The 25,545-nt window shown below is 47.3% G+C and overlaps 1 protein-coding gene across 1 annotated transcript in view; it reads right to left on the bottom strand.

Moving 5' to 3' along the window:
• LOC311116262 (catenin alpha-1-like) overlaps positions 1 to 25,545 on the bottom strand; it is a 194,991-nt gene that overhangs the window by 28,703 nt on the left and 140,743 nt on the right. The window contains exon 14 of the mRNA XM_084191370.1: positions 21,533 to 21,638. Within this exon, the coding sequence (XP_084047496.1) occupies positions 21,533 to 21,638 (106 nt within the window). The remainder of the gene's footprint in view (positions 1 to 21,532; positions 21,639 to 25,545) is intronic.

The raw sequence follows: 25,545 nt of genomic DNA, 5'->3' as shown, positions 1-25,545 counted from the left end.
CGTAGGGACTAATTAAATCACAGTGGGATGTTAATGTGACAGATAACAGACAGACAGACTCAGGGGGTACGTCCCAAATGGGCCCTGGTGAAAAGTAGTGCACTATATATGGAATAGGGTGCCATTTGAGACGCACCCTCAGAGAGTATGACGACGGTAGATGTCGGCCAGAAAGACCGGGGGGGGGGGGGCTGTTGTCACTCACTCAGGCTGTCTAAAAGTTAATCTCCCAATTCCACTGAATTGGCTCCAAACCGGCTTAACAGCTCATATGATGCTTAATGGAGCTCGAAGAGCTAATGCCCATGGTCAAAAGTAGTGTACAATATAGGGAATAGGGTGCCATTTGGGACACAGTCCAGGAGACTGAGGTGGGAGGATCAGGAGAGCACTGTTTCTGTGTTGACACAATATTTAATGACTTAGGCCTACAACACATTGTTACAATGCCATTTACATTTACAATCCCACGTTGCAAAGTCAAACATCCCATGTTTGTCAAAAATATTGAGTCTTGTGCAGCGTTCTATGATCACTGTTAATGAACAGTAACCAGAAGACACCACAATGCACCATGGGATGGATGGGTTCAGATTGGCCAGTATATTACTATACTGAACAAAAATATAAATGCAACTTCCAACAATTTCAACAATTTTACTGAGTTGCAGTTCATATAAGGAAATCAGTTAATTGAAATAAATTCATTAGGCCCTAATCTATGGATTTCACGACTGGGCAGGGGCACAACCATGGGAGGGCCTGGCTCCCAAGTGGGTGGGCCTATGCCCTCCCAGGCCCACCCTGTTTACATCCCTGTTAGTGAGCATTTCTCCTTTGCCAAGATAATCCATCCACCTGACAGGTGTGGCATATCAAGAAGCTGATCATTACACAGGTGCACCTTTTGCTGGGGACAATAAGAGGCCACTAAAATGTGCAGTTTTGTCACACAACACAATACCGCAGACATCTCAAATTTTGAGGGAGCGTGCAATTGGCGTGCTGACTGCAGGAATGTCCACCAGATAATTGAATGTTCATTTCTCTACCATAAGCTGCCTCCAATGTCATTTTAGAGAATTTGGCAGTACGTTCAACCGGCCTCACAACCGCAGACCACGTGTAACCACGCCAGCCCTGGACCTCCACATCCGGCATCACCTGCGGGAACGTCTGAGGGGGGGGGGGTGCATTTCTGTCTGAAATAAAGCCCTTTTGCGGGGAAAAACTCATTCTGATTGGCTGATAATAAATTGGGACGCGTGTATTTTCATTAGTCGCATCTTATTTAACACCTCTCGCCTCATCGCTGCTGGAGGGAAACGTGCTTTTATAAAGCCCAGTCATTGAGTAACAATTGTAAATGCGATCCAGTTTTGATGGCCACGATAAAAAAAAAAAAAAAAAGAGCTACTATTTTTATTTCTAAACTGGTAATTGAATCGCGCTTCCCATTCGCCTTTCAAGTCCATAGGCAACGGTAGGTCGTATATCACACACCTGCACATTATTGGTCTAGTCTACACTCGCAACTTAAACTAATTATAGTAATGGCCTTTGAATGTGGACTGTATTATTATGCATACTGGATGGACTGGTTACCTAGCAACGGTCCAAACAATCTATTCATGGGTCTGGGAGAGAACGTACAGATGTTGGTTCATTGATTGTGCAGGGGGCGGCTATGCCTACAATTATAGTGAAATTCTATTTCATTTTGAATAGAAATTGTAATAGGGCTTTTTTTTTTTTTTTTTCACTCTTCTTCATAATGAATATGCTGACACTACCTTTAGCCACAGAATACCTTCACCACTGTGCGCTTCCATCTCTTCCCCACTCTCCTTCATTCCTTTCTCGAGCACGCAGAGATAGGGGCTGTCAATTGTCTAATGAAATATGTTTCATTGTGAAAACACGTTACTATTGATGTCCCCGAACTGATTTCACTTGGTTTCCCAAATGAAGCACTGGGTAGCTGCAGGAACAGGGTTGGAGAGCCCCGTGGCGTACAGAGTTTGGGCGGAATATAATGTGTCGCACAGCGAGAGGCTGCATGCTCCTCAGCGATTGATGCGTGTTGTGAAATAACCGGAGAAAAACGAACCAGCGGGAAAGCGGCTTCCTTTCGCTATTCGAGTGCATACGGATGACGTCTTTTTTCCCTCCTGCGCCTGTTTCTGCCCCATGTGATACTGGGACATTCTAAATGTTTTTTTTTACATATTAGTAAAGACAATATTAAATTGAGAATAGTGAAAATATGATCACTTGATGAGAAAACAGCGTGTGCAGCCTGAGGCAAGGAAGGGGGGCAAGCTTTTTTGCGACTTTCTCAGATCATCAATAGCCTATAGTCACATCATGCAGCCCAGATACAGTGCCTTCGGAAAGTATTCAGACCCCCCAGATACAGTGCATTCGGAAAGTATTCAGACCCCCCAGATACAGGGCATTCGGAAAGTATTCAGACCCCTTTGACTTTTTCCACATATTGTTGCGTCACAGCCTTATTCTAAAATTGATAAAATAGTTTTTTCCCCCTCATCAATCTACACACAATACTCCATAATGACAAAGCAAAAATAGGTTTTTAGAAATGTTTGCAAATATAATATATATATATACACACACAAATAAGTTTTCAGACCCTTTAATCATTACTTTGTTGAAGCACCTTTGGCAGTGATTACTACCTCGAGTCTTCTTGGGTATGATGCTTTCTCCCATTCTTCTCCGCAGATCCTCTCAAGCTCTGTCAGGTTGGATGGGGAGCGTTGCTGTACAGCTATTTTCAGGTCTCTCCAGAGATGTTGGATCGGGTTCAAGTCCAGGCTCTGGCTGGGCCACTCAAGGACATTCAGAGACTTGTCCCGAAGCCACTCCTGCGTTGTCTTGGCTGTATGCTTAGGGTCGTTGTCATGTTGGAAGGTGAACCTTCGCCCCCAGTCTCAGATCCTGAGCGCTCTGAAGCAGGTTTTCATCAAGGATCTCTCTGTACTTTGCTCCATTCATATTTCCCTCGATCCTGACTAGTCTCCCAGTCCCTGCCGCTGAAAAATATCCCCACAGCATGATGCTGCCACCACCATGCTTCACAATAGGGATGGTGCCAGGTTTCCTCCAGACGTGACGCTTGGCATTCAGGCCAAAGAGTTCAATCTTGATTTCATCAGACCAGAGAATCTTGTTTCTCATGGTCTGAGAGACCTTTAGGTGCCTTTTGGCAAACTCCAAGCAGGCTGTCATGTGCCTTTTACTGAGGAGTGGCTTCTTTCTGGCCACTCTACCATAAAGGCCTGATTGTTGGAGTGCTGCAAAACTCTGAAGCTCTGTCAGAGTGACCATCGGGTTCTTGGTCACCTCCCAGACCAAAGCCATTCTCCCCGATTGCTCAGATTGGCCAGGCGGCCAGCTCTAGGAAGAGTATTGGTGGTTCCAAACTTCTTCCATTTAAGAATGATGGAGGCCACTGTGTTCTTGGGGACCTTCAATGCTGCATAAATGTTTTGGTATCCTTCCCCAGATCTGTGCCACGACACAATCCTGTCTCGAGCTCTACGGACAATTCCTTTGACCTCATGGCTTGGTTTTTGCTCTGACATGCACTGTCAACTGTGGGACCTTATATAGACAGGTGTGTGCCTTTACAAATCATATCCAAACAATTGAATTTACCTCAGGTGGACTCCAATCAAGTTGTAGAAACATCTCAAGGATGATCAATGGAAACAGGATGCACCAGAGCTCAATTTCGAGTCTCATAGCAAACGGTCTGAATACTTACGTAAATAAGGTATGTGTTTTTAATAAATTTGCAGAAATTTCGAAAAAGCTGTTTTCGCTTTGTCATTATGGGGTATTGTGTGTAGATTGGTGAGGATTTGTATTTATTTAATCAATTTTAGAATAAGGCTGTAACGTAAAATGTGGAAAAAGTCAAGGGGTTTGAATACTTTCTGAAGGCACCGTTTTGATTTATAACACATTCTAAGATTTGTATCATTCACAACTGAAGTTGCCAAGTAACTCTAGATCCAGCCAGAGCATGGCCTTGTGGTCCTCTGTAGCTCAGCTGGTAGAGCACGGCGCTTGTAACGCCAAGGGTAGTGGGTTCGATCCCCGGGACCACCCATACGTAAAAATGTATGCACACATGACTGTAAGTCGCTTTGGATAAAAGCGTCTGCTAAATGGCAAATTATTATTATTATTATTATTATTATAATATAGGACCTGTTTCAAATGATCACTTTTACACTTAACATATGCGCACTCACTCCAGAATGGGAAAAATATCCTGTCTATTTTATTCAGATAAATTCAGTTATATTCTTCTTACTATAAAATAATGTAATATAAAATAATGGCACGGGACTAATAAGCATATCTTGTCTGCTAAATGAACAAGCCTACAGCCTATGGCATTGCCAGATACCATTCAGTAGGCCAACTCATTCTGTTCTTCTGAAATACATTTTCTTCACATAAAAATGTTTCTTTAGACCTGACTAAAATAAATAATGGATTTATTATGATGGTATATATGCGGCTTGTATGCATGGAGGCCTAGAGATGCTAAACATGTTTATGTTAATTAACCCGTCAATTACCGTGAGACTGACAGACTTTTGCATGACAATAACCGGCTGACAAATGTTCATGACCCCCACAGCCCTATCCCAGTGCCACATTCCCCTAATGGAAACCCTGGTGTGTGTGTGTGTGTGTGTGTGGTGTGTGTGTGTGTGTGTGTGTGTGTGTGCACAGGCAGTCACAGGGAAGGCAGGTGGTGGTATATTAAAGGCCCACATGGTGGTTCACACATTTACAAGCTAAATCTCAATTACATATATTTTTTTTACCAGCACGGCTCAGCTGGAATTCTTATAAAGGTGCCCCATAGGGGAGAGAGAGAGAGAGAGAGAGAGAGAGAGAGAGAGAGAGAGAGAGAGAGAGAGAGAGAGAGAGAGAGAGAGAGAGAGAGAGAGAGAGAGAGAGAGAGAGAGAGAGAGAGAGAGAGAGAGAGAGAGAGAGAGAGAGAGAGACAGACACAGAAAGACAGAGACACAGAGAGACACAGAGAGCGAGACACACAGAGAGAGATAGACAGAGAGAAAAGAGAGAGAGAGAGAGAGAGGAGAGAGAGCGAGAGAGCTGTAAATTGTTAATAAACTGCAGACCTTTGTACCGGGTCTGACCTAAATCCTCCAGCACATCGCTCCCTCCATTCCTCCACTACAACCCTCCCTTGTACTTTAACATTTAATAAGGTTCTGTTACAATACGTTTAGCTGATTTCATACCACGTACTAAACCCAGAACATAACCTCGACCCACCCTGCTATGGAGCCAGCGATATACATGCTACAGACAACAACCTCAGAGCTGAAGCTGAAGAGAGACACTGCCTAGCATGTGATTCACTGTGTCTGTTAATGAAGAGATACAGGACATACTGCTGCTACCGGATCAGGCCCAAATCCCAAGTCATTCTCACGAAGAGACAAACCGATGCTGGCACTAAGACCACACTCAACGAGCTGTATAAGGCCATAAGCAAACAAGAAACTGCTCATCCAGGTGTGGCCCTCCTAGTGGCCGGGGACTTTAATGAAAACTTACATCCGTTTTACCTAATTTCTACCAGAATGTCACATGTGCAACCAGAGAAATAAATAAATTAAAATTAAATTAAAATAAAAACTCCAGACCACCTTTACTCCACACACAGAGACGCTTACAAAACTCTCCCTCGCCCTCCATTTGGCAAATCTGACCATAATTTTATCCTCCTGATTCCTGCTTTCAAGCAAAAACTAAAGCAGGAAGTACCAGTGACTCGCTCAATACGGAAGTGGTCAGATGACGCAGATGCTAAGCTACAGGACTGTTTTGCTAGCACAGACTGGAATATTTTCCGGGATTCATCCGATGGCATTGAGGAGTACACCACATCAGTCACTGGCTTCATCAATAAGTGCATCAACGACATCGTCCCCACAGTGGCCTTACGTTCATACCCCAACCAGAAGCCATGGATTACAGGCAACATCCGCACTGAGCTAAAGGGTAGAGCTGCCGCTTTCAAGGAGCGGGACTCTAACCCGGATACTTTATGAGAAATCCTGCTACGCCCTCGGACAAACCATCAAACAGGCAAAGCATCAATACAGGACTAAGATTGAATCCTACTACACCGGCTCTGACGCTAGTCGGATGTGGCAGGGCTTGAAAACTATTATGGACTACAAAGGGAAGCCCAGCTGCGAGCTGCCCAGTCACATTAGCGTACCAGATTAGCTAAGTGACTTGTATGCGCGCTTCGAGGCAAGCAACACCTTCTAGCTTCTACCCCCAAGCCATAAGACTGCTGAACGGTTAATCAAATGGCTACCCGGACTATTTGCATTGACCACGTATTTTTACGCCGCTGCTACTCACTGTTTATTATCTCTGCATAGTAACTTTACCCCTACTCACATTTACATATTTTTCTCAATTACCTCGACTAACCTGTACCCCCGCACACTGTCTCGGTACCGGTACCCCCTTTATATAACCTCATTGTTATTTTATTGTGTTAGTTTTTTTTTTGTTTACTTTAGTTTATTTACCGTATTTTCCGCACTATAAGGCGCACCGGAGTATAAGCCGCAGCAGCTAAATTGAATGATGTGTACATATATAAGCCGCACTGGACTATAAGCCGCAGGTGTTTTAATGTTTAATACCTAGGAGGTCTTCTAGTGGCCGTTAGCTGTAAAAATCCATAGATTAGCCGCACCGTTATATAAGCCGCAGGGTCGAAAAATGGGAAAAAAAGGTGCGGCTTATAGTCCGAAAATTACGGTAGTACATTTTCTTAACTCTTATTTTTCCTTAACTGCATTGTTGGTTAAGGGCTTGGAAGTCAGCATTTCACTGTAAAGTCTACACCTGTTGTATTCGGCGCATGTGACAAATAACATTTGATTTGAAGGTGATTCATCATACTGTTAATTAATGGTAATGAAAAGACAGAGCCATCCCTGTTAACCCTCTACAGGCTTATTTGATTTTGAATTTTAAGACCCCTTGAAGTATAAAAAATATATATATATATATATATATATATATATATATATATATATATAAAAACTTGATGAAAAATTGAATTTGGCCTTACTGCCATTAGCCCATACAAACGCATTGAATAACATTCACTACATGGAACAACAGATAGTCCATCCCAAAACATTTAAAGCAAGTTTGTTCTGAAGTCTCAGAGATGTAAGAAAGATATGTTTATTTTTAAATTTTGTTTTTTACATGACTTTAATCCCCTATTTTTGGCACTAAACTGTCCCCATACTTCCATTCCTGTTTTACTCTGGTAGCGGAGGACCTTCAGGCGAGTCTTGTGAGGCCTGTGGGCATCCTAGAGCACAACATGTAAGTGTTCGTGAGAGTCTCACCTTTCCATAGAGGGGTCATATTAGTGTGTAGCCCAAACTGTTCGGAGGCTACAGACAGAAGTTGGCAGATCGGCGGCACCGACTTCAGATGAGTCTCCTGACACTTCTGGAGGTCGTAGAGCAGAAAACCATCGTGTTGGTGAGAGTCTCTTCTTTCCATAGAGGGGTCATATTAGTTGGTAGGCCAAACCATTCGGACGCTACAGACGATTTTGTGAGAAGACCGAATTTCAGGATGTCTCATGGTCTGACAAACACCCCTCTAGCTCTGTCACCTTTCACTGCAGATGTGGAAGTGTGACGTTGGCGATTGAGACGCAATCCAATGCAAAAAAAACAACATATCTCTATCTTAAACTGATGGGTTTTTATAGGGATTTTAGTATTATGTTAATTATATTTTCGTGGGGCTGAAGAAATCGACTATAGGGGGTTAATGTTACTGTATACAGGCCATTCCACGTACTCCTGTTAATGCTACTGTTATAGATACAGGGCTAACCTCAGTCCTACTATGAATGTTACTGTAAACAGACATTCCCCTATACTACTGTTAATATTCATGTTAATGTTACTGTAAATTATCCATACAGTTACTCTAGATACTGTATACTACAGTTAATATTCATGTTAATGTTACTGTAAATGACCCATACTGTTAGTGTATATACTGTATACTACAGTTAATATTCATGTTAATGTTACTGTAAATGACCCATACTGTTAGTGTAGATACTGTATACTACAGTTAATATTCATGTTAATGTTACTGTAAATGACCCATACTGTTAGTGTAGATACTGTATACTACAGTTAATATTCATGTTAATGTTACTGTAAATGACCCATACGGTTAGTGTAGATACTGTATACTACAGTTAATATTCATGTTAATGTTACTGTAAATGATCCATACAGTTACTCTAGATACTGTAATCTACAGTTAATATTCACGTTAATGTTACTGTAAATGATCCATACAGTTACTCTAGATACTAGAGTGGCGCAGTGGTCTAAGGCACTGCATCGCAGTGCTAGCTGTGCCACTAGAGATCCTGGTTCGAATCCAGGCTCTGTCGTAGCCGGCCGTGACCGGGAGACCCATGGGGCGGCGCACAATTGGCCCAGCGTCGTCCAGGGTAGGGGAGGGAATGGCCGGCAGGGATGTAGCTCAGTTGGTAGAGCATGGTGTTTGCAACGCCAGGGTTGTGGGTTTGATTCACAGGGGGGGCCAGTATGAAAAAAATAAAAAAATAAAATAATGTATGCACTCAATAATGTAAGTCGCTCTGGATAAGGGCGTCTGCTAAATGACGTAAATGTAAATGTAATGTTAATGTTACTGTAAATGATCCATACAGTTAGTCTAGATACTGTATACTACAGTTAATATTCATGTTAATGTTACTGTAAATGATCCATTCAGTTACTCTAGATACTGTATACTACAGTTAATATTCATGTTAATGTTACTGTAAATGATCCATACAGTTCCTCTAGATACTGTATACTACAGTTAATATTCATGTTAATGTTACTGTAAATGACCCATACTGTTAGTGTAGATACTTTATACTACAGTTAATATTCATGTTAATGTTACTGTAAATGACCCATACTGTTAGTGTAGATACTGTATACTACAGTTAATATTCATGTTAATGTTACTGTAAATGACCCATACGGTTAGTGTAGATACTGTATACTACAGTTAATATTCATGTTAATGTTACTGTAAATGACCCATACTGTTAGTGTAGATACTTATACTACAGTTAATATTCATGTTAATGTTACTGTAAATGATCCATACAGTTACTCTAGATACTGTAATCTACAGTTAATATTCACGTTAATGTTACTGTAAATGATCCATACAGTTACTCTAGATACTAGAGTGGCGCAGTGGTCTAAGGCACTGCATCGCATTGCTAGCTGTGCCACTAGAGATCCTGGTTCGAATCCAGGCTCTGTCGTAGCCGGCCATGACCGGGAGACCCATGGGGCGGCGCACAATTGGCACAGCGTCGTCCAGGGTAAGGGAGGGGATGGCCGGCAGGGATGTAGCTCAGTTGGTAGAGCATGGTGTTTGCAACGCCAGGGTTGTGGGTTTGATTCACAGGGGGGGCCAGTATGAAAAAAATTAAAAAATTAAAAAATAAAATAATGTATGCACTCAATGTAAGTCGCTCTGGATAAGGGCGTCTGCTAAATGACGTAAATGTAAATGTAATGTTAATGTTACTGTAAATTATCCATACAGTTAGTCTAGATACTGTATACTACAGTTAATATTCATGTTAATGTTACTGTAAATGACCCATACTGTTAGTGTAGATACTGTATACTACAGTTAATATTCATGTTAATGTTACTGTAAATGACCCATACTGTTAGTGTATATACTGTATACTACAGTTAATATTCATGTTAATGTTACTGTAAATGACCCATACTGTTAGTGTAGATACTGTATACTACAGTTAATATTCATGTTAATGTTACTGTAAATGACCCATACTGTTAGTGTAGATACTGTATACTACAGTTAATATTCATGTTAATGTTACTGTAAATGACCCATACGGTTAGTGTAGATACTGTATACTACAGTTAATATTCATGTTAATGTTACTGTAAATGATCCATACAGTTACTCTAGATACTGTGTACTACAGTTAATATTCATGTTAATGTTACTGTAAATGATCCATTCAGTTACTCTAGATATTGTATACTACAGTTAATATTCATGTTAATGTTACTGTAAATGACCCATACTGTTAGTGTAGATACTGTATACTACAGTTAATATTCACGTTAATGTTACTGTAAATGACCCATACTGTTAGTGTAGATACTGTATACTACAGTTAATATTCACGTTAATGTTACTGTAAATGACCCATACTGTTAGTGTAGATACTGTATACTACAGTTAATATTCACGTTAATGTTACTGTAAATGACCCATACTGTTAGTGTAGATACTGTATACTACAGTTAATATTCACGTTAATGTTACTGTAAATGACCCATACTGTTAGTGTAGATACTGTATACTACAGTTAATATTCACGTTAATGTTACTGTAAATGACCCATACTGTTAGTGTAGATACTGTATACTACAGTTAATATTCACGTTAATGTTACTGTAAATGACCCATACTGTTAGTGTAGATACTGTATACTACAGTTAATATTCACGTTAATGTTACTGTAAATGACCCATACTGTTAGTGTAGATACTGTATACTACAGTTAATATTCACGTTAATGTTACTGTAAATGACCCATACTGTTAGTGTAGATACTGTATACTACAGTTAATATTCACGTTAATGTTACTGTAAATGACCCATACTGTTAGTGTAGATACTGTATACTACAGTTAATATTCACGTTAATGTTACTGTAAATGACCCATACTGTTAGTGTAGATAATGTGTGTTACTGTGTAAACAGCTAGCTCCATCCTCCTGACTGTGGTTCTATCTCCAGCCAAGATGACAGGCTAAATATAATACCAGCGTGTTAATAACTTAACACCCTACTCCAACTGGTAATTACCTGGCTAATTAAACACTTGCATTCTTAATGGATTCAGTTCTCAGAAGAGAGAAGCTTTCCTTATCACTACGCTTTCCCTGCATCCCATCTCTCTCTCACTCTCTCCAACTCTTCTCCTAACCCAATGCCCTGCATCCCATCTCTCTCTAACTCTTCTCCCAAACCACTGCCCTGCATCCCATCTCTCTCTCACTCTCTCTAACTCTTCTCCTAACCCACTGCCCTGCATCCCATCTCTCTCTCACTCTCTCCAACTCTTCTCCTAACCCACTGCCCTGCATCCCATCTCTCTCTCTCTCTCCAACTCTTCTCCCAACCCACTGCCCTGCATCCCATCTCTCTCTCACTCTCTCCAACTCTTCTCCTAACCCACTGCCCTGCATCCCATCTCTCTCTCACTCTCTCTAACTCTTCTCCCAACCCACTGCCCTGCATCCCATCTCTCTCTCACTCTCTCCAACTCTTCTCCCAACCCACTGCCCTGCATCCCATCTCTCTCTCACTCTCTCCAACTCTTCTCCTAACCCACTGCCCTGCATCCCATCTCTCTCTCACTCTCTCTAACTCTTCTCCCAACCCACTGCCCTGCATCCCATCTCTCTCTCACTCTCTCCAACTCTTCTCCCAACCCACTGCCCTGCATCCCATCTCTCTCTCACTCTCTCCAACTCTTCTCCTAACCCACTGCCCTGCATCCCATCTCTCTCTCACTCTCTCCAACTCTTCTCCTAACCCACTGCCCTGCATCCCATCTCTCTCTCACTCTCTCCAACTCTTCTCCCAACCCACTGCCCTGCATCCCATCTCTCTCTCACTCTCTCCAACTCTTCTCCCAACCCACTGCCCTGCATCAATCTCTTACTTCCTGCATCTCCTGCCAATCCCCACTTTTCACCCACATCCCTCTGTCCCTATAAGCAGTCCTGGTTAATATGTTGTAATCCTCTGTCCCTATAAGCAGTCCTGGTTAATATGTTCTAACCCTCTGTCCCTATAAGCAGTCCTGGTTAATATGTTCTAACCCTCTGTCCCTATAAGCAGTCCTGGTTAATATGTTGTAATCCTCTGTCCCTATAAGCAGTCCTGGTTAATATGTTCTAACCCTCTGTCCCTATAAGCAGTCCTGGTTAATATGTTCTAACCCTCTGTCCCTATAAGCAGTCCTGGTTAATATGTTCTAACCCTCTGTCCCTATAAGCAGTCCTGGTTAATATGTTCTAACCCTCTGTCCCTATAAGCAGTCCTGGTTAATATGTTCTAACCCTCTGTCCCTATAAGCAGTCCTGGTTAATATGTTCTAACCCTCTGTCCCTATAAGCAGTCCTGGTTAATATGTTCTAACCCTCTGTCCCTATAAGCAGTCCTGGTTAATATGTTCTAACCCTCTGTCCCTATAAGCAGTCCTGGTTAATATGTTCTAACCCTCTGTTCCTATAAGCAGTCCTGGTTAATATGTTCTAACCCTCTGTCCCTATAAGCAGTCCTGGTTAATATGTTCTAACCCTCTGTTCCTATAAGCAGTCCTGGTTAATATGTTCTAACCCTCTGTCCCTATAAGCAGTCCTGGTTAATATGTTCTAACCCTCTGTCCCTATAAGCAGTCCTGGTTAATATGTTCTAACCCTCTGTCCCTATAAGCAGTCCTGGTTAATATGTTCTAACCCTCTGTCCCTATAAGCAGTCCTGGTTAATATGTTCTAACCCTCTGTCCCTATAAGCAGTCCTGGTTAATATGTTCTAACCCTCTGTCCCTATAAGCAGTCCTGGTTAATATGTTCTAACCCTCTGTCCCTATAAGCAGTCCTGGTTAATATGTTCTAACCCTCTGTTCCTATAAGCAGTCCTGGTTAATATGTTCTAACCCTCTGTCCCTATAAGCAGTCCTGGTTAATATGTTCTAACCCTCTGTCCCTATAAGCAGTCCTGGTTAATATGTTCTAACCCTCTGTTCCTATAAGCAGTCCTGGTTAATATGTTCTAACCCTCTGTCCCTATAAGCAGTCCTGGTTAATATGTTCTAACCCTCTGTCCCTATAAGCAGTCCTGGTTAATATGTTCTAACCCTCTGTTCCTATAAGCAGTCCTGGTTAATATGTTCTAACCCTCTGTCCCTATAAGCAGTCCTGGTTAATATGTTCTAACCCTCTGTTCCTATAAGCAGTCCTGGTTAATATGTTCTAACCCTCTGTCCCTATAAGCAGTCCTGGTTAATATGTTCTAACTGAGTGTTATACCCTTTTCACACTATCATGCCGGGAAGGCTGAGCTTTAGTGTGGTTCAGCCTGGTTGGGTAAGGCTGTGGTTTAGCCTGGTTGGGTAAGGCTGTGGTTTAGCCTGGTTGGGTAAGGCTGTGATTTAGCCTGGTTGGGTAAGGCTGTGGTTTAGCCTGGTTGGGTAAGGCTGTGGTTTAGCCTGGTTGGGTAAGGCTGTGGTTTAGCCTGGTTGGGTAAGGCTGTGGTTTAGCCTGGTTGGGTAAGGCTGTGGTTTAGCCTGGTTGGGTAAGGCTGTGGTTTAGCCTGGTTGGGTAAGGCTGTGGTTTAGCCTGGTTGGGTAAGGCTGTGGTTTAGCCTGGTTGGGTAAGGCTGTGGTTTAGCCTGGTTGGGTAAGGCTGTGGTTTAGCCTGGTTGGGTAAGGCTGTGGTTTAGCCTGGTTGGGTAAGGCTGTGGTTTAGCCTGGTTGGGTAAGGCTGTGGTTTAGCCTGGTTGGGTAAGGCTGAGTTTTAGCCTGGTTGGGTAAGGCTGTGGTTTAGCCTGGGTCTGGTCTAGGAGAGGGACATCTTGTCTGGTTGTCAGGCTGAAGGGGCATCAGTCTCGGCACTCCCTACCCTGCACTCCCTACCCGGCACTCCCTACCCGGCACTCCCTACCCGGCACTCCCTACCCGGCACTCCCTACCCTGCTCTCCCTACCCTGCTCTCCCTACCCTGCTCTCCCTACCCTGCTCTCCCTACCCTGCTCTCCCTACCCTGCTCTCCCTACCCTGCACTACACACACCCCTGCTCTAGTCTACAGTATAAATACATGAAAAGATTTGGCTGTGGGTAGAGTGCTGCAAAAAAAAAAAAAAAAAATCCCTTAATGGTATTCATACACGCAAACACACATTGCCTCAGACACACACACAACCTGTCACCAACAAACACACTTACAAACATGCGCACAGACGTACACACACACACACACACACACACACACACACACACAAGTGAAAGGACTGACGGACACACACACAAATCAGCATGGTGCCCATCTGCTGTCTTTGAAGGATATCATTGTATTCATTAAAATGAATAAACAGCTTCAAAAGCCACATCGGGGCAAAAAGCTGTGAAATCCATGGCCGCTGTCCCCCTCCACCTTCCTCCCCTCTGTTCTGTCTCAGACCATCAGGTGGTAGCATCCGTGCTGTATTAATTGGTGATAGACATGGCAGGCATCTCCTCCTAGAGCGGTACATGGAAGATCTAAAGGGCTGCTTAAATAAAATATCAAACAGTAGTTGTATCTAATGCAGCTAACGCAGGAGGTAGGCTCCTCATTATGACATTATGAGGGAGAGAGCCTCACAGGGCTCTGGTCACAAGGAGTGCACTATATAGGGAATAGGGTGTCATAGGGCTCTGGTCACAAGGAGTGCACTATATAGGGAATAGGGTGTCATAGGGCTCTGGTCACAAGGAGTGCACTATATAGGGAATAGGGTGTCATAGGGCTCTGGTCACAAGGAGTGCACTATATAGGGAATAGGGTGTCATAGGGCTCTGGTCACAAGGAGTGCACTATATAGGGAATAGGGCCTCACAGGGCTCTGGTCACAAGGAGTGCACTATATAGGGAATAGGGTGTCATAGGGCTCTGGTCACAAGGAGTGCACTATATAGGGAATAGGGTGTCATAGGGCTCTGGTCACAAGGAGTGCACTATATAGGGAATAGGGTGTCATAGGGCTCTGGTCACAAGGAGTGCACTATATAGGGAATAGGGCCTCACAGGGCTCTGGTCACAAGGAGTGCACTATATAGGGAATAGGGTGTCACAGGGCTCTGGTCACAAGGAGTGCACTATATAGGGAATAGGGCCTCACAGGGCTCTGGTCACAAGGAGTGCACTATATAGGGAATAGGGTGTCACAGGGCTCTGGTCACAAGGAGTGCACTATATAGGGAATAGGGCCTCACAGGGCTCTGGTCACAAGGAGTGCACTATATAGGGAATAGGGCCTCACAGGGCTCTGGTCACAAGGAGTGCACTATATAGGGAATAGGGCCTCACAGGGCTCTGGTCACAAGGAGTGCACTATATAGGGAATAGGGCCTCACAGGGCTCTGGTCACAAGGAGTGCACTACATAGGGAATAGGGTGTCATAGGGCTCTGGTCACAAGGAGTGCACTACATAGGGAATATGGTACACGGGCTAGAGCGCCAAGTTAGCTGACTGACTGACTGCAGACGGCTTCCATCCAGACTCATTAGAGCCAGTGTGTGTGAGTGTAGGCTGTTCCTAAAATGATCAAAGTACTTTACACTCCCTCCTTAACACGCACACACACACCTGATCACAGAAGAGGAAGGAACATGATGACAGAACAGGAAGGAACGTGATCACAGAAGAGGAAGGAACGTGATGACAGACAGGAAGGAACGTGATCACAGAAGAGGAAGGAACATGATGACATAAGAGGAAGGAACGTGATGACAGAAGAGGAAGGAACGTGGTGACAGAAGAGTAAGGAACGTGGTGACAGAAGAGGAAGGAACGTGGTGACAGAAGAGGAAGGAACATGGTGACAGAAGAGGAAGGAACATGGTGACAGAAGAGGAAGGAACGTGATGACAGAAGAGGAAGGAACGTGATGACAGAAGAGGAAGGAACGTGATGACAGAAGAGGAAGGAACGTGATGACAGAAGAGGAAGGAACATGGTGACAGAAGAGGAAGGAACATGATGACAGAAGAGGAAGGAACATGATGACAGAAGAGGAAGGAACATGATGACAGAAGAGGAAGGAACATGATGACAGAAGAGGAAGGAACATGATGACAGAAGAGGAAGGAACATGATGACAGAAGAGGAAGGATCATGGTGACAGAAGAGGAAGGAACATGATGACAGAAGAGGAAGGAACATGATGACAGAAGAGGAAGGAATATGATGAGGGGAAAAAGAAAAAAGGGGGGGATAAGAGAAGCAAAGGAAAATAACTAAAGGGATGAGGGGGTGGAGAGAGATGAGGAACGCTGGCTGTGAGGGGGTGGAGAGAGATGTGGAACGCTGGCTGTGAGGGGGTGGAGAGAGATGTGGAACGCTGGCTGTGAGGGGGTGGAGAGAGATGTGGAACGCTGGCTGTGAGGGGGTGGAGAGAGATGTGGAACGCTGGCTGTGAGGGGGTGGAGAGAGATGTGGAACGCTGGCTGTGAGGGGGTGGAGAGAGATGTGGAACGCTGGCTGTGAGGGGGTGGAGAGAGATGTGGAACGCTGGCTGTGAGGGGGTGGAGAGAGATGTGGAACGCTGGCTGTGAGGGGGTGGAGAGAGATGTGGCACGCTGGCTGTGAGGGGGTGGAGAGAGATGTGGCACGCTGGCTGTGAGGGGGTGGAGAGAGATGTGGCACGCTGGCTGTGAGGGGGTGGAGAGAGATGTGGAACGCTGGCTGTGAGGGGGTGGAGAGAGATGTGGAACGCTGGCTGTGAGGGGGTGGAGAGAGATGTGGAACGCTGGCTGTGAGGGGGTGGAGAGAGATGTGGCACGCTGGCTGTGAGGGGGTGGAGAGAGATGTGGAACGCTGGCTGTGAGGGGGTGGAGAGAGATGTGGAACGCTGGCTGTGAGGGGGTGGAGAGAGATGTGGAACGCTGGCTGTGAGGGGGTGGAGAGAGATGTGGAACGCTGGCTGTGAGGGGGTGGAGAGAGATGTGGAACGCTGGCTGTGAGGGGGTGGAGAGAGATGTGGAACGCTGGCTGTGAGGGGGTGGAGAGAGATGTGGAACGCTGGCTGTGAGGGGGTGGAGAGAGATGTGGAACGCTGGCTGTGAGGGGGTGGAGAGAGATGTGGAACGCTGGCTGTGGGTGATTAATATGCAGGAGAACTGAGGCCTATTGCTATACGTAACAGGTCCTGTACCCTCTAAAGCTAACATTACGTAGGAAGACTTACGGAACAGTCTAAACATCAATAATGAACAGCTGTTACATCTACATACCAACAGAGGAAGGACAAAACAGAACTTTGTTGGATACAAACAAAACATAAGCCAATATAGTGACACTTACGCAACGAAGCTGGGCTGCATCTTTAACCTTAAAGCGGAGCGCATGTGTGTCATCGCAACTAAGACAATACTCTGTTGTGCAGAAATATGTCCATCTGACTCCAGAATCAACTTCAAACTGGGCCATGACAAAACTGGCGTCTAAATCAAATGTTTTCTCTACCAACTGTGTTCCTGGGTACAGTGCATAGACAGACACACACATCAGCCCGGTTTTTAAATATTTCATTGCAGCTGCAGAGTTAAAACAACCCGTCACTCGGATGTGGTTGATTTAAATCAGTGCGCACACGAGCACTCAGTCTCTCTCTCCATCAATTCCATTCAAATCGCATTCAAAATAGATACCTCATCCTGTTCAAGAACGATCTACATTATCTATACACAAAAGTATGTGGACACCCCTTTCAAATTAGTGGATTTGGCTATTTCAGCCACACCCGTTGTTGACAGGTGAATAAAATCGAGCACACCGCCATACAATCTGCATAGACAAACATTGGCAGTAGAATGGCCTTACTGAAGAGCTCAGTGACTTTCAACGTGGCACCGTCATAGGATGCCACCTTTCCAACAAGTCAGTTCGTCAAATTTCTGCCCTGCTAGAGCTGCCCCGGTCAACTGTAAGTGCTGTTTTTGTGAAGTGGAAACGTCTAGGAGCAACAACGGCTCAGCCGTGAAGTGGTAGGCCACACAAGCTCACAGAACGGGACCGCCGAGTGCTGAAGTACGTAGCATGTAGCCCCATGCGTGGGGCTCTTTTTGGTTTGTGTCTGTGTATCTTTTCTGTCTGTAGAATCTACAGCACACGAGGGAGTGGTCTGTGTCAGTCTGCGCTGTGAAAACTGCAGGTGTCATCATGTAAGGATCAGATCCAGCTGGTGCCATTGACCTGATCATGGGTAGCTGCAGGTATCACTTATTTATTGTAGGTTGTCAGTTAGTCCAGTTGTCATAGTCCTGACGTTCCAGCATCCCAGACGTAACGGTTTGTTTCGTTTGGTGCGCTGGTTTACAGCCCACTTGTTGGGATAAATCCCTAAGCTTCATGCACCCAATGACGAAGGTGGTGGGACAACATCTAATTGACTGGGGGCTGCCCAGCTTAAGGGGGCGGTAGCTGTCCAGTGAAATCTGGGCATCTCTCCCACTGTCGAAGGGACTGGTGCCCATCTCCACGCCAAAAAACGGGTAACGGCTTACCTCGTGTGTTGTATCTACACAGCACAAAAAGCCTGGGCAATGTGTATGGAGGCCCTGTGTTTCCCAGGCAACAGGGCTCCCTTCCCGGCCTCCCCTCTCGGCCTCCCTGGCCTGATCCAAAGCAGTTATTCATTCAGACCCTTAACCATTCAATCTTCGTGAAGAGAAGCGAAAGCCGTCTGCATCCTATTCCAGTTCTATATTATTCATGCACGTCATTACAATGACGAAGGTAAGGACAATTAAACTTAGTCAATAGGCTACTACAGAGAGAAAGAGGTAATGTTCACTTCACACAACATTAGGGGAAATATTATCAAAAGGTAATGCATCATAGGCCCTATTATATTTCAAAATATATCACATTTGCTAGCCTTTAATTGTAACTTTGCAGGTTGCATGTCCCGCACCAGCATCACATGTCCCGCACCAGCATCACATGTCCCGCACCAGCATCACATGTCCCGCACCAGCATCACATGTCCCGCACCAGCATCACATGTCCCGCACCAGCATCACATGTCCCGCACCAGCATCACATGTCCCGCACCAGCATCACATGTCCCGCACCAGCATCACATGTCCCGCACCAGCATCACATGTCCTGCACCAGCATCACATGTCCTGCACCAGCATCACATGTCCCGCACCAGCATCACATGTCCTGCACCAGCATCACGTCCTGCGCCAGCATCACATGTCCTGCACCAGCATCACATGTCCTTCACCAGCATCACATGTCCTGCACCAGCATCACATGTTCTCTCCCAGCTTCATTGTTTGAACAGGGTGCGCTATCCCAGTCCATATAATACAGTCCACACTCAAAGATTACTGGACCTTGTTTCATTTATTTACCCAAGAGAGCATACATTTATGACCGTTTTTTTCTGACATGCGTAATGTGCGGTAGCCTATAACCAATCATATGTAGCCTATTGGATAACGGGACAATCATTTGGGCTTTTTGGGGATTGAGCTCATAAAATGTATGTAATGCAGGGATCATAAAATCTCAGGTAGCATCAAGCTTGAATTTTCATGCCGATCAAAGCGCTAATCAAATCCAGACATATTTTTATGCTTTAGAATGACATTTCCTGGAACATATCCTGGAACATTTCCTGGAACGTTTGTAAAATACTGGGACAATATGAAACCCTAATGGAGGTAGAGAGGGATATGTGTTTTCATACACACATACAGTGTCTGGGATGGAGGGGTAGATGGAGGGGACATGGGGGATCAGGGAGAGGGGGCATGGGGGATGGGGAGAGGAAACATGGGGGATCGGGGAGAGGGGACATGGGGGATCGGGGAGAGGAAACATGGGGGATCGGGGAGAGGGGACATGGGGGATCGGGGAGAGGGGACATGGGGGATCGGGGAGAGGGGACATGGGGGATCAGGGAGAGGGGACATGGGGGATCAGGGAGAGGAGACATGGGGGATCAGGGAGAGGAGACATGGGGGATCAGGGAGAGGGGACATGGGGGATCAGGGAGAGGAGACATGGGGGATCAGGGAGAGGAGACATGGGGGATCAGGGAGAGGAGACATGGGGGATCAGGGAGAGGGGACATGGGGGATCAGGGAGAGGGGACATGGGGGATCAGGGAGAGGGGGCATGGGGGATCAGGGAGAGGGGGCATGGGGGATCAGGGAGAGGGGACATGGGGGATCAGGGAGAGGGGGCATGGGGGATCAGGGAGAGGGGACATGGGGGATCGGGGAGAGGGGGCATGGGGGATCAGGGAGAGGGGGCATGGGGGATCGGGGAGAGGGGGCATGGGGGATCAGGGAGAGGGGGCATGGGGGATCAGGGAGAGGGGACATGGGGGATCAGGGAGAGGGGGCATGGGGGATCAGGGAGAGGAGACATGGGGGATCAGGGAGAGGAGACATGGGGGATCAGGGAGAGGGGACATGGGGGATCAGGGAGAGGACACATGGGGGATCAGGGAGAGGACACATGGGGGATCAGGGAGAGGGGGCATGGGGGATCAGGGAGAGGGGGCATGGGGGATCAGGGAGAGGGGACATGGGGGATCGGGGAGAGGGGACATGGGGGATCGGGGAGAGGGGGCATGGGGGATCAGGGAGAGGGGGCATGGGGGATCGGGGAGAGGGGACATGGGGGATCGGGGGCATGGGGGATCAGGGAGAGGGGACATGGGGGATCGGGGAGAAGGGGCATGGGGGATCGGGGAGAGGAGGCATGGGGGATCGGGGAGAGTGGGCATGGGGGATCGGGGAGAGGGGGCATGGGGGATCAGGGAGAGGAAACATGGGGGATCGGGGAGAGGGGACATGGGGGATCGGGGAGAGGGGACATGGGGGATCGGGGAGAGGGGACATGGGGGATCAGGGAGAGGAAACATGGGGGATCAAGGAGAGGAAACATGGGGGATCGGGGAGAGGGGGCATGGGGGATCGGGGAGAGGGGACATGGGGGATCGGGGAGAGGGGAATGGGGGATCGGGGAGAGGGGACATGGGGGATCAGGGAGAGGAAACATGGGGGATCGGGGAGAGGGGGCATGGGGGATCGGGGAGAGATGTAGGAATAGAGAGAGATATGTAGGAATAGAGAGAGAGATGTAGGAATAGAGAGAGATATGTAGGAATAGAGAGAGAGATATGTAGGAATAGAGAGAGATATGTAGGAATAGAGAGAGATATGTAGGAATAGAGAGAGAGATGTAGGAATAGAGAGAGAGAGATGTAGGAATAGAGAGAGATATGTAGGAATAGAGAGAGAGATATGTAGGAATAGAGAGAGATATGTAGGAATAGAGAGAGATATGTAGGAATAGAGAGAGAGATGTAGGAATAGAGAGAGATATGTAGGAATAGAGAGAGATATGTAGGAATAGAGAGAGATATGTAGGAATAGACAGGAGATATGTAGGAATAGAGAGAGATATGTAGGAATAGAGAGAGATATGTAGGAATAGAGAGGAGGATAGAGCTAATGATAAAGTGAGAAGAGTGCTAGATGGTGAGATGGGTATCAGTGTGTATATTACCTGGTCTGCGATGGTGCGGCCCAGTTTATCCATCCTGGATCCAGCCTCAGCAATCTTCTTAGCAGCACTGATGACATCAGAGGTATTCTTCAACGGCCCTTTACCCCTGGGAACACAAGATCCACATCAATCTGCTGTTCAAACACACACACAAACCTTTCATACACTGACTACATCCATACATTTACATTTTTGGCATTTAGCAGACGCTCTTATCCAGAGCGACTTACAGTTAGTGAGTGCATACATTTTTATTTTTCATACTGGCCCCCCGTGGGAATCGAACCCACAACCCTGGCATTGCAAACGCCATGCTCTACCAACTGAGCTACATCCCTGCCGGCCATTCCCTCCCCTACCCTGGACGACGGTGGGCCAATTGTGCGCCGCCCCATGGGTCTCCCGGTCGCGGCCGGCTACGACAGAGCCTGGATTCGAACCAGGATCTCTAGTGGCACAGCTAGCACTGCGATGCAGTGCCTTAGACCACTGTGCCACTCGGGAGATACACACCTCTTCAACAGACCTTTGCCCCTGGGAACGCATGATCCCCACACACCCCTACCTGATACAGTCCATCCACTCTCATGTAGTCTATATTTTCTCTCTCTCTGACAGATGGTGTGGATATGGGGGATGTGTGTTATGGTACAGTAGAGTCCGCCCAGTGATACACGGCCCACAGAGTCCCCCCAGTGATACACGGCCCACAGTCCCCCCAGTGATACACGGCCCACAGAGTCCCCCCAGTGATACACGGCCCACAGAGTCCCCCCAGTGATACACGGCCCACAGAGTCCCCCCAGTGATACACGGCCCACAGAGTCCCCCCAGTGATACACGGCCCACAGAGTCCCCCCAGTGATACACGGCCCACAGTCCCCCCAGTGATACACGGCCCACAGAGTCCGCCCAGTGATACACGGCCCACAGAGTCCGCCCAGTGATACACGGCCCACAGAGTCCCCCCAGTGATACACGGCCCACAGAGTCCCCCCAGTGATACACGGCCCACAGAGTCCCCCCAGTGATACACGGCCCACAGAGTCCCCCCAGTGATACACGGCCCACAGAGTCCCCCCAGTGATACACGGCCCACAGAGTCCCCCCAGTGATACACGGCCCACAGTCCCCCCAGTGATACACGGCCCACAGTCCCCCCCAGTGATACACAGCCCACAGAGTCCCCCCAGTGATACACGGCCCTAAGAGTCCCCCCAGTGATACACGGCCCACTGAGTCCCCCCAGTGATACACGGCCCACAGAGTCCCCCCAGTGATACACGGCCCACAGTCCCCCCAGTGATACACGGCCCACAGTCCCCCCCAGTGATACACGGCCCACAGAGTCCCCCCAGTGATACACGGCCCACAGAGTCCCCCCAGTGATACACGGCCCACAGAGTCCCCCCAGTGATACACGGCCCACAGAGTCCCCAGGTGACAGTGATTTGATCATATACGGCCCAGAGTCCCCCAGTGACAGTGATATGATCATATACGGCCCAGAGTCCCCCAGTGACAGTGATTTGATCATATACGGCCCAGAGTCCCCCAGTGACAGTGATTTGATCATATACGGCCCAGAGTCCCCCAGTGACAGTGATTTGATCATATACGGCCCAGAGTCCCCCAGTGACAGTGATTTGATCATATACGGCCCAGAGTCCCCCAGTGACAGTGATTTGATCATATACGGCCCAGAGTCCCCCAGTGACAGTGATTTGATCATATACGGCCCAGAGTCCCCCAGTGACAGTGATTTGATCATATACGGCCCAGAGTCCCCCAGTGACAGTGATTTGATCATATACGGCCCAGAGTCCCCCAGTGACAGTGATTTGATCATATACGGCCCAGAGTCCCCCAGTGACAGTGATTTGATCATATACGGCCCAGAGTCCCCCAGTGACAGTGATTTGATCATATACGGCCCAGAGTCCCCCAGTGACAGTGATTTGATCATATACGGCCCAGAGTCCCCCAGTGACAGTGATTTGATCATATACGGCCCAGAGTCCCCCCAGTGACAGTGATTTGATCATATACGGCCCAGAGTCCCCCAGTGACAGTGATTTGATCATATACGGCCCAGAGTCCCCCAGTGACAGTGATTTGATCATATACGGCCCAGAGTCCCCCAGTGACAGTGATTTGATCATATACGGCCCAGAGTCCCCCCAGTGACAGTGATTTGATCATATACGGCCCAGAGTCCCCCCAGTGACAGTGATTTGATCATATACGGCCCAGAGTCCCCCCAGTGACAGTGATTTGATCATATACGGCCCAGAGTCCCCTCAGTGACAGTGATTTGATCATATACGGCCCAGAGTCCCCCCAGTGACAGTGATTTGATCATATACGGCCCAGAGTCCCCCAGTGACAGTGATTTGATCATATACGGCCCAGAGTCCCCCAGTGACAGTGATTTGATCATATACGGCCCAGAGTCCCCCCAGTGACAGTGATTTGATCATATACGGCCCAGAGTCCCCCCAGTGACAGTGATTTGATCATATACGGCCCAGAGTCCCCCAGTGACAGTGATTTGATCATATACGGCCCAGAGTCCCCCCAGTGATACACGGCCCAGAGTCCCCCAGTGATATACGGCCCAGAGTCCCCCCAGTGACAGTGATTTGATCATATACGGCCCAGAGTCCCCCAGTGATATACGGCCCAGAGTCCCCCCAGTGATATACGGCCCAGAGTCCCCCCAGTGATACACGGCCCAGAGTCCCCCAGTGACAGTGATTTGATCATATACGGCCCAGAGTCCCCCCAGTGATACACGGCCCAGAGTCCCCCCAGTGATATACGGCCCAGAGTCCCCCCAGTGACAGTGATTTGATCATATACGGCCCAGAGTCCCCCAGTGATATACGGCCCAGAGTCCCCCCAGTGATATACGGCCCAGAGTCCCCCCAGTGATACACGGCCCAGAGTCCCCCAGTGACAGTGATTTGATCATATACGGCCCAGAGTCCCCCAGTGATATACGGCCCAGAGTCCCCCCAGTGATATACGGCCCAGAGTCCCCCCAGTGATACACGGCCCAGAGTCCCCCAGTGACAGTGATTTGATCATATACGGCCCAGAGTCCCCCAGTGATACACGGCCCAGAGTCCCCCCAGTGATACACGGCCCAGAGTCCCCCAGTGACAGTGATTTGATCATATACGGCCCAGAGTCCCCCAGTGATACACGGCCCAGAGTCCCCCCAGTGATACACGGCCCAGAGTCCCCCAGTGATATACGGCCCAGAGTCCCCCCAGTGATATACGGCCCAGAGTCCCCCAGTGATATACGGCCCAGAGTCCCCCAGTGACAGTGATTTGATCATATACGGCCCAGAGTCCCCCAGTGACAGTGATTTGATCATATACGGCCCAGAGTCCCCCAGTGATACACGGCCCAGAGTCCCCCCAGTGATACACGGCCCAGAGTCCCCCAGTGACAGTGATTTGATCATATACGGCCCAGAGTCCCCCCAGTGACAGTGATTTGATCATATACGGCCCAGAGTCCCCCCAGTGATACACGGCCCAGAGTCCCCCAGTGACAGTGATTTGATCATATACGGCCCAGAGTCCCCCCAGTGATATACGGCCCAGAGTCCCCCAGTGACAGTGATTTGATCATATACGGCCCAGAGTCCCCCCAGTGATATACGGCCCAGAGTCCCCCCAGTGACAGTGATTTGATCATATACGGCCCAGAGTCCCCCCAGTGATATACGGCCCAGAGTCCCCCAGTGATATACGGCCCAGAGTCCCCCAGTGACAGTGATTTGATCATATACGGCCCAGAGTCCCCCCAGTGATATACGGCCCAGAGTCCCCCAGTGATATACGGCCCAGAGTCCCCCAGTGATATACGGCCCAGAGTCCCCCAGTGATACACGGCCCAGAGTCCCCCAGTGAGAGTGATTTGATCATATACGGCCCAGAGTCCCCCAGTGACAGTGATTTGATCATATACGGCCCAGAGTCCCCCAGTGACAGTGATTT

The sequence above is a fragment of the Coregonus lavaretus genome (assembly GCF_964263955.1).
Source record: "Coregonus lavaretus genome assembly, contig: HAP1_SCAFFOLD_606, whole genome shotgun sequence".
In the NCBI taxonomy this organism is placed as follows: domain Eukaryota; kingdom Metazoa; phylum Chordata; class Actinopteri; order Salmoniformes; family Salmonidae; genus Coregonus; species Coregonus lavaretus.
The sequence above is the reverse complement of the archived record's forward strand: the minus strand, read 5'-3'. Positions and strand labels throughout refer to the sequence as shown.